The sequence below is a fragment of the Chaetodon trifascialis genome, chromosome 4, assembly GCF_039877785.1.
Source record: "Chaetodon trifascialis isolate fChaTrf1 chromosome 4, fChaTrf1.hap1, whole genome shotgun sequence".
In the NCBI taxonomy this organism is placed as follows: Eukaryota; Metazoa; Chordata; class Actinopteri; order Chaetodontiformes; family Chaetodontidae; genus Chaetodon; species Chaetodon trifascialis.
The window spans coordinates 8,809,020-8,823,905 of NC_092059.1; the positions used below are offsets into that span (position 1 = coordinate 8,809,020).

Here is a 14,886-nt window from a genome sequence, read left to right on the forward strand (position 1 = left end):
CGGCGAGAGAAATCCAGGCAGGCGCACCTTCACACACCGAGCAGAGGTTTGCGGCGCAGTTTGTGTGGCGGCCGGGGCCCGATCTTTTAAAACCATGCTGGATTGACTGCAGAGAGGCAACTACAATCGATGGCTTGGATTTGAAATCGTTGAAAATTTATTGGAAAGGAGTGTGAGATAGAGCGACAGTGAGAGAGGGAGAGCAGCGAGGGAGAGAGCGAGAGAGTGGCGAGAGGGGTGGAAATAAAGATCCTTTCAACGATGGAGCTTACAATGGAAAACATTGGAAATCTGCACGGCGTATCTCACTCCCATCAAACGAGCGACTTAATGAACTCCCCACACGCGCGCCAGTCGTCGGCGTCGCATCGGAACTTGGTGTCGCACGGGCGGTCAGCCATGGTGTCCAGCATGGCCTCGATACTGGAGGGAGCAGGGGACTACCGCACAGACCACGCTTTGTCTGCACCCCTGCATCCGGCAATGACCATGTCGTGCGACTCCGGGATGAGCCTGAGCAGCACCTACACCACACTGACGCCGCTGCAGCACCTGCCCCCCATATCCACCGTCTCGGAGAAATTTCACCATCCACACCCACATGCTCACCATCATCCGGCGCACCAGCGACTCGCGGCCGGTAACGTCAGCGGCAGCTTCACCCTGATGAGGGACGACCGAAGCCTCGCCTCCATGGGTAACCTCTACGGCCACTACCCCAAAGACATGTCCGGCATGGGGCAGCCTCTATCCCCTCTGTCCAACGGTCTGGGGTCTTTGCACAGCTCCCAGCAGACTCTCAGCGCCTACGGTCCCGGAGCTCACCTCTCCAACGACAAGATGATCTCCTCGGGGGGCTTCGAATCCCACGCAGCCATGCTGTCCCGGGGCGAGGAGCACCTGGCCCGTGGTCTCGGGGGCCACGGGGCCGGGCTCATGGCATCCTTGAACGGCATACACCATCACAGCCATCCGCACTCTCAGGCAAACGGGTCCATGCTGTCAGACCGGGACAGGCAGACGGTGGTGGGAGGCGGGCAGGGAGCTGGGTCAGGGCAGGTGGAGGAGATAAACACCAAGGAGGTGGCACAGCGAATAACGGCAGAGCTCAAGCGCTACAGCATCCCCCAGGCCATCTTTGCTCAGAGGATCTTGTGCCGGTCCCAAGGAACTCTGTCTGACCTGCTGAGGAATCCTAAACCGTGGAGTAAACTCAAGTCTGGCCGGGAGACGTTCAGGAGGATGTGGAAGTGGCTCCAGGAGCCCGAGTTCCAGCGGATGTCGGCGCTCAGGCTTGCAGGTGAGTGAGGAGACAGCTCCCAACCTGAGTGATGTGGAGGGATCAATTAGAAGTCAATGTGGCGAGACTGTCAATAGCTGCTCAAACAGACATTACTAGAAGTTATTAGTCGATTGTATCGAGTAAAACTTCATCATGACAGTTGGGGTGTTAAATGTTGGGGGAAATCTATATTTTGATTGATGCTACAATCCATGATAGTATAAACAGACGCCGTGCAACACTGGAGGTGTTATAAACAAAAGAGAGGAGGCATCTCTCCACAGCAGACGAGGTGCAAACGCAGTCTGCACAGATGTGTTTGTTCCTCCGCACATACAGAGGTTTTACGCACGGGCAGAGCCTGGATACACACATCCCTCTGCCTCCGTCTCACTCTCCCACCACACACAAGCAGAAAGAGACCAAACAAAGGAAATCAAAACAGGATGTGACCAAAACTGATTACATCGTGCAACTATTACTTGAAATGCAACACAAATCCACACTTTACAAATCAGTGCAACTCTAATCCTTTGTATCAAACTAACTTGATGGAATACTCGTTACTCCCCCCCCCCCCCGTCAAATAAGCGCGTCGCCGCAAACAAGGATTGTCTGAGGCCTGGCCAAAGAGTCGGGGGAGCATGACCCCTTATGGATCAATATTTCAGGTCCAGGCGTCCCCTTTCAGAGTAGCACACTGATAAATGATCGATTTGGATCTGAAAGACAGAGACACAAACAGATGCGTCTTTCTCTGGACTGTGTTGTCTCCTCTGCACTCTCGGCATCCATGTAGCTGCTTTAGGGCCTGTTTTTCTGACACTTAGAAATGTGTTTATTGTGGTTTGCGTGGACGGGAGAAAGGACTGGAGACAAACTGTGACACAAACCCTCGCCCGTCTTTTCATTTTCTCATTCCGAGTGCTTCGTCTCTTTCATCCGTCGTTTTGAGTTTTACTGCGCTCACACTACACGCTGTGAACTCATGTCCCCGCCCGCTTTTAAACCCTTTAACACTCACCACCTGATTAACAGGATGCAAAGGCAAACGGGAGACGTCGCAGTGGGGTTGAAACAGAGATGTGAGCGAGAGGTCCCCCCTCATTGATGTTTGCGTAAAGGCCCTGTTCAGACGTGCTGCGCTCCCAGACGTCAATCAGCTCTTCTGTGTCGTATTTCAGCGAACAGTTCAATTAAGCTGATATAGTGGCATATTTTAGTTCCAGTCAATGCTCTATTGAAAAGCACTTAATGGCATGTAAATTGTTCCTTTGCGCATTTAGTGGGGTTCTGGTAAATAAAGATTTAAACACTCCACAATTGTCTCTTTAAGTGCCACTGCTGTTAAAGCTAATTGGGCTGTGGGGTTTTATATCTTCCACACCCGGCATCAGGATAAACCCCCCTCCAATCCAATTGACATGTTGGAGTGGCACAGTCCTGTGCAGTGCACACCTACTGCATATTTTAATGTTGGTCAGGCCCAGGGCAGCCAATAGGTGCAAGGTGTGTGTGTGTGTGTGTGTGTGTGTGTGTGTGTGTGTGTGTGTGTGTGTGTGTGTGTGTGTGTGTGTGTGTGTGTGCGTGTGTGTGTGTGTGTGTGTGTGTGTGTGTGTGTGTGTGTGCGTGCGTGCGTATGTGGTCGTAGAGTGGAAATTAGGGCTGCACTCTTATCTCAATTTGTTCCACTGGCGATAGATGTTGACTTTTTCTTTTCTAAAACACATTTTAATATACATATCCATTAAATGTTTAATTCTTGAATCAGCAGATTTCCAGCGCTTTTTGTGTGTCGTGCATTAACCTCAATAGGTCTCAGGAAAAAAATCCAGTTGGGCAAAATGACAAATGACTTGTATGTAAATGCACGGAGCAACATTTTACTTATTGCATTTAAAATCACCATTATCCTCGGTGCGCATGTGGGCTGGGAGTGGGAGTTGTGGGCAGGGGGGGATGCTGAAAGTGAGGCTGGGCTATACTCGCTCGGCCACATCAATCAATAAATTCAAATTACTATTCCAAATTCATCACAGTCACACAAATCAATGCAGCTGCCCTGCTTAGCTAATGTGAAAATGCCAGTGTCTGCGCACACACATGACAATACACCCCTGGAACGAAAAACAGAGCAGAGATAGGCCCGTTTGGGGAGGGAATGCGTGCCCTTCACGCTTAACATCTCCTAATGCAACGAGGGCAAAGAGCCACAGGCTTCCCCACCTATTGTGTTCTTCATGTGCAGACCCATAACTCCCAGGCCCTGCACAAAGCTTTAACCTTTGGATGTCTTTTTATACATAGCATCTTAATGCATCACTGTATAAATAAATAGGCGGCTTCCTTGTAAAGCTGCACAAGTGAGAAGGACTCGGGCACAGTGAGGTTTGGAAGGCATTTAAAGATCGCATTAACGATGAAAACAATTCGTCTTTGCATCTGTGTTGAATTCCACACTCCATCTCAATGTATTTGGTCGGGTCAATACAGCCCTGATCGATAAGGATAGCCAGTGCATCTATCAATTATCCCGCCTCAGCACTCTCTCCCATTGGTCTCTCCCCTGGAGCAGAGGGGGGAGGCGAGAGCCGGAAAAGGGGGGAAATAGGACAGCTGTTATTTAAAAAAAAAAAAAAAAAAAAAAGACGCTTTTGCACACCTTTTTCTTTGCTGTAATCGCGCTCTGTGTTGTGTTTGTGATGCTCTCTCTCTATCTCTCTCTCATTTGTCCTGTGAGGCCTGGGTTATACAGTCATGCGGGTAATATTCACGCCTAACACAGAAAATACTCAGTTACATCTCCAAACATCCGGCATATCCACACAAAAATGGCGCTGTTCTTCACACGTGAAGCACACATTCCCATTTCTCAGTGTGGACGTCCTCTCCCTTCATTCTTCCATGTGACAGTGATGGGGTGCCATGGCATGCCTCATAAAGAAGAGGGGGGTGGGGGGGCGCAGTTGGTTTATTACCATTTGAATGACCGGAGCACGTGCCAGGGTGTGCGGGTCAAGACCCACAGGACACGGAGGAAAAACATTGTTGAGAGTGAGGGTGAGAGGCCTCTATTCATGTTTCAATGGACTACACGCCGTTTACACAGGCCTAATCCTGGAGCAATACTCCTCCACATCCACCATCCCCCATCCCCGTCACACTGCGCCCTTTCCCCTCCGCGCGTGCATCACCGCACTGCCTACATTCATGTTCTTGGTGAACATGTTTTCATTGAGTTGCCTTTCCCTTAATTTAGCGTTGAACCCAGACATCTGTCTGATTTGGCTGCATAATTCTGATACAAGCAGAATATCTTAGAAGAAATAATTGCGTTTCTGCAAATTAAATAGATTTTTCTTCATGTGTATGTTGCCTAGAGAAGGTTACAAGCTGCTTTTTTATTCTCCCTGCAAAGCATTTTCTGTGAAGAAGCACATACTGTGGTTTAATCCTGCAGGTCAGCTTCAAGGCGCTGTCCAGAGTGCTGAAATGTGCGTCCACATCCTCGCTGAACTGCAGCATCTTCGCTCTGTTCTGAGGACAGTTCAAGGTGGTGAACTGGAGTTTTACCAATACATAGTTAATAGCATTCTTGTAGGCCCTAAACACCATTATTTCATCCAACAGCTTCCACCCATCGATCAATATTACAATCCACAATCGCGTCAATCACACCATCCTGCACTATGCGTTCCAGTCCAACAAGAAGCCAACCGGGGTTTCCATTTAAATCACATCTCTGGGTTTTTTTTCCCTCCTTGGATGCTGCAGAATACATACTGGAGGTCGTTTTGAGTCTTGGGATGCTCACCAAAATATCCCAGAGCAACAAAAATAGTCAGGAGTGACGCTTCTTTTTTGGTCATTTAATCCAGGATAATGGGTTTAATTGGATGGGGCATTAAAATGTGATTGATGCGGGTAAATCTAAAACAGCATTTTTTATTTTTATTTTTTTCTCATGAAGAGATGGCTTGATGTTAGCCTGCGAAATGATCGATTGGTACGTTAATAATTGATGTGTGAGGGGAAGATAGGGGGATAAACAGTGCAGCTGCGGTTTCAGAGCCTCGTTGTTCGTTAAGCACAGCAACGTGTGCTGTAAGTACTGAGACACGCATGTACAAGCATCGCCTTTGAAATCCTCTGGTGGGAGAGCAACAGTCATTTTCTTGAGGTTATACCTCGAGGCTATTTTGTTTAAATCCCGGGTTCAGTGTAGCTCATTCCAGATGAATGACATCTCACGCCTTGCATCATTATCTGCAACCCGGCAATGAAGAGGCTGGCTGTATGTGAGGGTGACTGCAATTAATCTCACTTCACATTTGCATAAATCATGACCTGAAATGAATATTGATAATGGAATGCGTCATTGAGTTGTATAGAAATGAGGACTTTTAAGAAAAACGCCTCCCAACATGAATTCGCTCATGCTCATCACTGCATCCAGAGGCTTCCTGTAGATTCTTCACCACTGCATGTCTACAGGACAGCTTCAGAGCAGCAGCCTGCATACGTGTCGCCTCCCCCGTTTCTGCTCTCCTGCGTGTATGTGATCGGGATGTAGAGTGCGTCTGCGCCACATTGTTAAGGCCGATCTGGCGAGCCCTGAATCTGTATCGATTTCCATTCCCCGGCCTCTGCTTTCCATCTCTGGAGCTGCGCCATGCAGCCATGCAACCCCCTCCATCTCCACCATGCAACGCCATTTCTCCCATTAACAGCTCACCCTTCAAAACGCACAACAGAATGACTAATAAACGCATGCTCCCGCGCTGGCTTGCTGCACACCTCGCCGCGTGGCCTGGTCAAAGCGGTCAAACACTGACTTTCAGATGGCAGAGGTTTGGCTTGCTCCGCTCTGATTCCGCAATGGAGACGGATTAGCAACATGAGACGACTTAAAGTTCAGAGACGGTTAACCTCCTTTCGCTCATTACAGGCTACATCCCACCCACACTGCTCCGTCCTGCACACGCTGCTCTGACCAAGCCGACCTTATTATTCGAAATAATGTAATTTTAATAGAAATCAGATTAGCGACAGAAGCAGCAGCCCGCACCATCTCCCACATCTTCACCCATTTCTCTCTCTTTTTAGCCACACACACACACACACACACACACACACACACACACACACACACACACCGTTCCAATTCACACGGGGGGCACGCTTAGCAATCTTAGCAATTATAAATGCAGGAGAGGTCTGGACTCTGTACAGTCTCGAATGCCGTCTCTTCTATTTTAGATGATCAATTCCTACGCTACTCCGTCGCCCCCTCGCCAAACCGGATCGATAGGAGAGAATGACCTTTAAATCAAATTGCTGGCAGAGTCGACTGAATGCACGCGGCTAGCATCAAAGGGTTAATGGCACTTTGTGTGCCCCCCCCCCCCCCCCCTCCTCCCTGCAGGCAAAAATACAAAAGCGCCGAAATTTAAGATAATCATAATTAAATGCCATTATTCGGCCTCGCCCTCTGGATTCAAAGGGCTGCGCAAAAGGGGATTTCAAAAGGTGGGCTGGACGCTGCGGGTCTCTGTGTGAAGATGCCTGATGAACAAACAAATCACACCGTGGTGGCTTTTGACCCGCCACAATCTGCAGTGCTTTACATAAGAGCCAAAGCAAGTGACGGTTCCAAAGAGCGGGCTGTTGTGCAATTAAAACGTTGACCAGAGCACATGAGCACTGTGTGGATGGAGCTCAGCAGTCTGTTATGTAACGCTGGGATCCCCCCCCCCCCCCCCCCCCCCCCGCCCCAAAAAAACTGGGTCTGGCTCTGCGCGTCCTGCGCGCATGCACACATATGCAGATACCGCTGTTGTCTCTGCAGCTCCAGCAGCGAATACCAGTGTCTTTTAAAGCATTTAACAGTTCAAACAGTCCAAAGAAGACGTTGAAGGAGCATTATCTTCTTTTTAACTGCTTTCATCCAAACACTCCCATGATGATCCCCAGATTTTTTTTACTGAGCAAGCAGTTGCCTGAGAGTTCAGGTGACTCTGATTATGCGTCAGGTGTCGCTGAGGAGTCTGATACCAGTGGGAAATAAGTAACAGATTACTTTTTTGGGGGGGGAGTAGTTATAAATCTGCGTCCAGCGGTGTGCCCTCCACACTGGCTGCTTATCTGACGCCCTGACAGGCCATTGGTTATTAAAGGGCCGATAATGGCTTGTTTAATGCGCAGCCTAAGAATACACGACAAGGACATTGTACACGCAATTAAGGAGAAGAGAAGGCGCGAATCCAGTCGAACACTTTAAGGTTTCTTAAACAGCAAGAAGTCATTTAATCTCCCGTTAAAGACTTAAAATCTCTTAAACCGAGAGGCAGCATGTGGATACAGTTTATTCCACATTTTAAGTTTTCAGTGTGAAAAAAAAACAAGTGGCAATATTTTGGGGCGAAGAGGAGGAAACGCGAAAAGCTACATTGTCCTTACAGCCAATAAAATCATCCCATGCAAGATTTTGAGAGCCGGCACGTGATTAAATGAGGCGTTCAAACCGCACTGTGTGAATGTTTAGCCTCGTTTTGGATTCAGTGATTCATCACGTGAAGAAGAAAACAGCAGGTAAAGAGCTGCCCGGGCCTTCTGGAAGCCAGAGCCTACAGATGGTTTGTTCGGAACCTCTAAGTCTTTCTGCAGGGTCGATCACAGCAAAACCGCAACACACACACACACACACACACACACACACACACACACACACACACACACACACACACACACACACACAGCTTATCGTACCCACAGATGCAACCCGAAACTCCGGTTGGGCAACCCCACACAGATCAACAAAGGAACAAAACGACTGTGAAATCAATTGATGAATGAATCGATGTGAGCGCGCGCAGCCTTTATATTACATGTTATTAAATATAACGAACAGGCTGCGGCTTATTCTACAATTAATAATTTGTTTAATTTGCTGCTTTGCTGAGCCGGTATGAAAACGCTGACTATTATTTCTTCAGTTAGGATTTCTGAGCGTTTAGAAAAACAATGCAAGGTGTGTGTGTGTGTGTGTGTGTGTGTGTGTGTGTGTGTGTGCGCGCGCGCGCGCGCGAGTTGATTTTTCTCTCGACAGACAAAAAAAACAATTTTGTGCAGTGTTAATAATGAGATTTACACCGTCACATATAAATGACATCATTGTTATTTACGTTCTTCTTTTAACCTTATTATTACGTTTTATTATTATAACGCATTTGTTTTATTTGTAGTCAGAATTGTTGCACACAGAATTAATTAATAGATTATTTGAGACTGTCCTGAAAAAAAATAAATAAATAAAGGAAATAGACTTTTTTTATTTACAATTTTCAGTTTTGATTTGCAAAAGGCGGCATTTGGAGTTTAGAGGAAATAAATCCTATAGTAAACCCTATTAAAAAATAAGCCCTTAAGTAAAAGAAACTAACGTGCTACAGAATAATAAACACGTTTATTTATTTCAGTCCAGGCTTTGTTCTGCATTGGGGAAATAAATCATATAAACGCAATTAGGTCACCGCAATAAGGGCTGCTTCAGAAAAACTTGTGTTGACTCTCTCTGCACATGATTGAGTGAGAACTGTATTGAATTGAATCTGGAAAATTCTTGGATATTGAAAACCTGTCGGTGTCCCCGTGGAGAGTAAACAGTATCATCTGACTGCAGATCAGTGTAGCTGATTCTCCTGCGACAAATAAGAAATTAGCAGAGGAGTGACAGCTGACATTTGAAGAGTGGGAGCATATTTCGATAAAATCGCGCCATGTAACTTTTCTAAATGTGTGCGCCTCGACATTAGTGGTGACAACAAGTTATTAATCCACGCAGGAAAAAAAAGTGTTTCATTTAGGCCACTTTCTTTTAATTTCCTTCCGCTCGTCTGTTTGTTTTATTTGTGTTTCACTATAAATGAGCCTCTGGAAGATTTACCCAGCTTTAAAAAAGTGTGTAAACTCTACTCAGCAAATAAAAATGAGCTTAAAGGGAGCTGGAGTCCTGGCGCCGGTTTCACATCCGCATGAGCCCCAGACGTGCGGGACTGCTGGCCGGCCACAGCCTGCGCTCACCCACCCCAGATCCACAAGAGACCCCCACAGAGGCGCAGGTTATTCCTTTAAATGTTTAAGAGGCGAATTCAATTGGAGCAGTTAAATTAATTATATTTAGGATTTTTGTAATTTTATTTATTTAATCTCTATAAAATTCCACGCACACTCAGCCATAACAAGCAGAATTCAAGCACGATGCGTCTAAAGTGGCGAAAAACACACACGGGGGGGGGCCACACCTGTTGTTCGTAGGGAAAGAAACCGCAGGCCCGCCTGTCTCTCACAAAATAAAGCATCATGATCATTACCGCTATATCACGCATAACTGGTCAAAGCAATTATGAATGAAATCAATGAGAATCGCAGATAAGAGTATCACTCCAGCGGTGGAGCCACTCATACAAGTAAGCGGCACCGCGCAGACCAAGGCTGCTGTTAAACTGCAAACAAATACATAAATTAATAATAATAATACTAATAATGCAGGTTAAAATTCAGTCATACGATTCTCTCAATGGCTCAGTGCATTTAATTATCTAAAACCTCATAAGGAGCGTGATCATCACAGGCAGCAGCCTTTACTGATTATTGATTTTCTTTTTTAGCCCGATGCAATTTCTTAGCTTTGCCACCGGCTTGCTAATAACACGTTGGTGTGAAAACAGAGCAGGGTAAAATTATATTTCTCAGGTGCGTTTTGTGCATCTCGAGCTGACGGAGGGAGCATTAAATTGTCTGTTTCTTCCTCTCCTCTCTATATGTACATTTATTCAAAGGAAGAAAATAATGAAAATATAAATTCCAGCGCGCGCATGCATGGCTGCGCCGGGCGATCCAGCAGAGCCGAAAAGGTAAAAAGCAAAATGTTACAGGCAGACGAGCTGAGACTTAACTGAGGTGGGATGTGGGCGAAGGTGTAACTGAGTTCAGGCTGAGTGTTATTGAAGTGCTGCAGCAGAAATGCCTCGCAGCTGAGTCGCGGGAGAAGGCAAACAAACAAATCGTGTCGCTTTATCAGTATATTAACACCAATTCTCGCTCATTACATTAAGGAGTATCGAGCTGGAAGTGTTTTGGCCTGGCGAGAGAGAGGGGGGAGGAGAGAGGGAGGGAGGGAGGGAGGGAGGGAGCCTGGCATTGCCCTGCAGCCAGAATGAAATAAATGCCACAGCATACAGAGAAGGGCCGTGCGCTCGAACACGCAACTATCAATCTTTAGGGCAACAGCCCATGAGAAGCAGCGCAGACGTCACGTTTCTTAATACATAGACTCAAAGCCTGAACATCAAATTGCCCAATCATGCTTCTTACAATCTGAAGAGGAGTGCAACTACAAGCAAAGTGGCCCCGCACTGATAAGGAGTGAGGACAGGGTCACTTTCCAACAATCATCGGGCTGCAGTGTCTCGTGTGAGTGTGTATAAACGCGTCGAAGCGTAACCGGTAAACATGTTTATTGGTAAATTAATTAAATCAGCAGACGTTGACCCCCCCCCCGTCTGCTTTACAGCCAGGGCTCCGGGAGTGCACCTCAAACAGAGAGGAGTGTTTGGAAAAGTGAGGGGACGAGCGGGAATCATTTGAGATGCAGATGCGCAATCATGGTTTCATAAAGCACTACAGGCGCAATATTAGGCCGTTTGACTTTCTCATTATGAGCAGGAAGGGCAGCGATGATCAATAAATGATTAATGCTCAGGATGGACTCACATCTGCAGGGACAGGGGAGGTCTGAGACAGCTGTGAAGAGCGGACACACACACTCACACACACTCACACACACTGCACACACAGACAGGTGATGATCGTTTACTTATTTTCCTCTCTCGGATTTTCCTCAGAAAGAAAGCCGGATCATCACGCTTCCTTCCTGGTGTGTTTACGCGTCTCCACCCCTTCATGAATCTCCTCTCCACCCCCACCTCCACCCCCCTCCCCCCTCCGAGGCATAATTAATTGGACGAACTGAATTTCACACACGAATTATTCACGAATCTATCGATCGATATTGAACACCCAGGGCCTTTCTCTTAACCTCGCTTGGTTTGTCGTGAAGCAAAGAATATTAATGTCATCAGTGGAAGAGAAATAGGCCCGAGTTAGAGCGTTTTCGCCCGAGCGGAAAGGATGAGTTGCAAAATCACTCATTAAAGAATTTGATAGTTTAAGAGAAAAACACCGCGCGGCCTTTAAAGTCAATTGAAAGGTTTAACATTCACCGACATTAACTGGGCGCCTTTGCATTTACGCAGAATAATAATATTATAGTAAATAAAAGCAGAAAACTAAGCAGTGAAGTGAGGAAACACAGGACGGGAAATGTTAATTTTCGAGAGGAGCCTGAGAGATCCATTCAAAGTAGGTCAGGTCCTGTTCACAGCTCCATGTCGAGAGCAATAGAAATCACATTTCTCTCCGGCCGTGCAGCAGCAGCAGGATGCACACCTCAGAAAACACTCAGCACCAACCCAGAATTTCTGCTCTCGTCCGGTTGCTCTTTGTGCATGAGTTTATGTCCGTCTCTCTGCTCGGTGCCTACTGTAGCTCTAAAAGCTGCAATGATCGATTTTTTTCTTTTCTACGCTGAGCTTGGTTCAGTAATCAGGGCCCCCTTCCTCACCGATCGATCGATATTGATTACTAAATCCAGCGCCTGTAGCAAAGGCAGCGCACTATGGCGCCCCGTGCAGCCGGGCCACTGCGAGAGCGACACCTGCCGGCCGAAAAGGCACAAAGCAAGCGGTCGATGAGGTGGCAGGACGTGACTCGCCGGTGGGGAGAGGCGGTGAGAGGAGCTGGGACTGTCTGAGGTTGTTGTGGAGGCACATTAAGACAGAAGCGCGCCTCCCTCGGCGCAGTTTTTCTGCGATTCTTTGCGTAAAAAAGGCAGAATTTGTGGCTGTAAAGGCAAAGTCTTTGGGGATTTAAAGAGAACCCTCAAAATTGTAATTAAAAATACCGATCAGTTGTTAGTTTCCCAAGCATTTACCCCACAGCTTTCTTGGCTCCTTAAAAACAAATCCATTGATAGATTTTGGAAGAATCCGCTTTCTGTAACTAAATAGATCCATTTTGATTTTAGCGCCTGAAAATTCACAGAATGACAACGAGAGTATTTGGGAAAAGTAAAATGTTCTCTACTTAAAGGAAGTAGATAAAATGAGAAAAGTCAGCCAAATTGTTGCTGCTTATAAACACCCTGAATAATGTTCATCACAAGAGAAAAAAATGTATCATGCAAAATGAAGCACTGGACATTTTAAGGTATATGGCCAGTAAGTGTGTGTGTGTGTGTGTGTGTGTGTGTGTGTGTGTGTGTGTGTGTGTGTGTGTGCGCGCGTGTGTGTGCGTGTGCGTGTGTGTGTGTGTGTGTGTGTGTGTGTTGACATGCATACCTGTGCAAGGTCACACATCCTGATGTGATGATGAAAAAGGCCACGCGCTGGAGGGAAGTGAAGGCATTCAAGCCAACCAGAAGCTGCATAAAATAAATGAAAAAGTCAGCGTGGACTTCAAAACTGAGGAAGTAATAAATCTACGGTATACTGATAATAATATTACATTTACTGATCTGGAAAGAAAAGCAGGGAAAGTTACTCTAAAAGCAAGGTCGGATGTAGAAATGCAGTTGCATCAGTCACTGTATATTAATACACTTTTGTAATCAAGTTATACTTACTGTTATATGTCAGTTATATGAGTGCCAGAAAAGAAAAATATCTGCAGACAACAAAGAAATACTTGAAATATGTTAATATGTACACTCAAATATCACAACTGCAGCACTAATTTAGAGCATCTCAGTCTGTTCTGGAGCTCAAAGACATGTTGAGTGAGGTCTGTGGTGACTGACGGAGGAGGTGAAGCAGGACACGTTGGCAGGACATGCTGCTCCTCTCTGCTCTCCGAACAGTCCTGACGCACAGCTTCACCGCATGTTTAGGCTCATCGTCCTGCTGGGAAACGAATCCTCGTCCCCACAAGTCAAAGCCAGCGGGGATGGCTCGTCTGCGCTGAGTAGAGGCGGCAGCTTGTCTCTGGTCAGCGGGGGGGGGGGGGGGTGATGCAGTGCAAGTGCCCCAAATGTGGAACAAGTAGAGGATCCTCACACGTGGGCATTGCTCATCATTCCCAAACATCTGATGAGTTTTAACATCTGGAGTATGAGCTGGGTTTGTTTCTCAGATGCAGATGCTCTGTAAAGATGTCAGCTCATTATATTTGCCAGTTAAAGTCACTTTAGGTGACCAAACCAACTAGAGTGTGCAGTCGTGTTATTTTTGGAATAACATATTATAAACTTTAAATTAAAGTGCAGTTTGGTGTTTGGATTGATTGTGAGGACTTTTGGGAACCATTTGGCCTCAGAGGGTTTGATTTCATCTCTTCTGACTGTGACAGAGGCAACTGGAAAACGTCTTATGTCTGATGAAACACAATAACGTATTAATTATATAATTCTATTAAATATATGGCATATTATTTAGCTGGTGTCTGGATTATAGGCATACTCTCCTCACTACATATTCGAGGAGCGTTCATGTCGGCTGAGTGTTTGGCAACAACTTTCAAACGATGGACGGAAAAAGTCAGATATCTCATGTTCACACAAGCTTTTCTCAGAAGTTGGACGCCTGTCAGTCAGCTGACGTCTGCTTCAATAAGAAGTGAGAACTGGATTTTTCTTAAACTAATTCTAAACATTTCTTGGTGGTGCTGTCGCCGTATCGATGTGTCTATTCTCTAATAAATCCATCATGAGTCGGCCTGCCAATGTTTATCCCATCCCTGGAAATGCCGGATAGCATCTTGCTTGGTACGTGTTTGCAGGCGAGTGTCACTCTTCGCTTGAAGACATGCAAGCGCTTCTTATGTCATTTAGAGCAACTTCATTACTCAGAAAAACTCAGAAAAAGACGATAAAAGGTGCAAGAACGACGATAAAAGGTGCAAGAAATGATAATTTTAGTGAACGCAGGCCTGACTTTAGCTTTAATGGTCTGTCCTGTAGCATCTGAGCCACTGAGACTTAAGTCACAGTGACAATGTGAAAAATACAAGAGTGACATCCTCCTCCTCCTCTTCCTCACCCTTTAATCCCATAATAAAGCATTAGATTTGCTGTGACACATACTGTACATACAAGCATTCATTTAGACAAATCTGTACGGGGCATATTAGCATGTGTGCATTTGTGTGACACATGCAGCTGCAGTGTTGATGTGAAATATGAATATGATGGATGGGCCAGTGTGCAGGTTAGACATCTGTAGTAAACAGATTGGACTGCAACGGCTGATCAATGGGCTCTGTTCCACTGTAATTAGACACACAGCGCCACTGCTTGGCTCCAGCCACTTCAGCATAATCACAACCTCCCCCTCCCAAACACACACATCCACACACTCATGCGCACACGCAAGTAGCACATAATAAAAAAAAAAAAAAAGTCTGTCCTTAAATGCATCAAGACACACACACACACACAGCGTGAGAGTGAGACATTATTGAAGGCGAGTATGAAAGTATCAAACAATACC

The 14,886-nt window shown here is 46.2% G+C and overlaps 1 protein-coding gene across 1 annotated transcript in view; it reads left to right on the forward strand.

Annotated features, from left to right (window-relative positions):
• Positions 1-14,886, forward strand: part of onecut3a (one cut homeobox 3a) — a 23,449-nt gene continuing 8,563 nt past the window's right edge. The window contains exon 1 of the mRNA XM_070961669.1: positions 1-1,300. Coding sequence (XP_070817770.1) covers positions 262-1,300 — 1,039 coding nt within the window. The 5' untranslated portion in view covers positions 1-261. The remainder of the gene's footprint in view (positions 1,301-14,886) is intronic.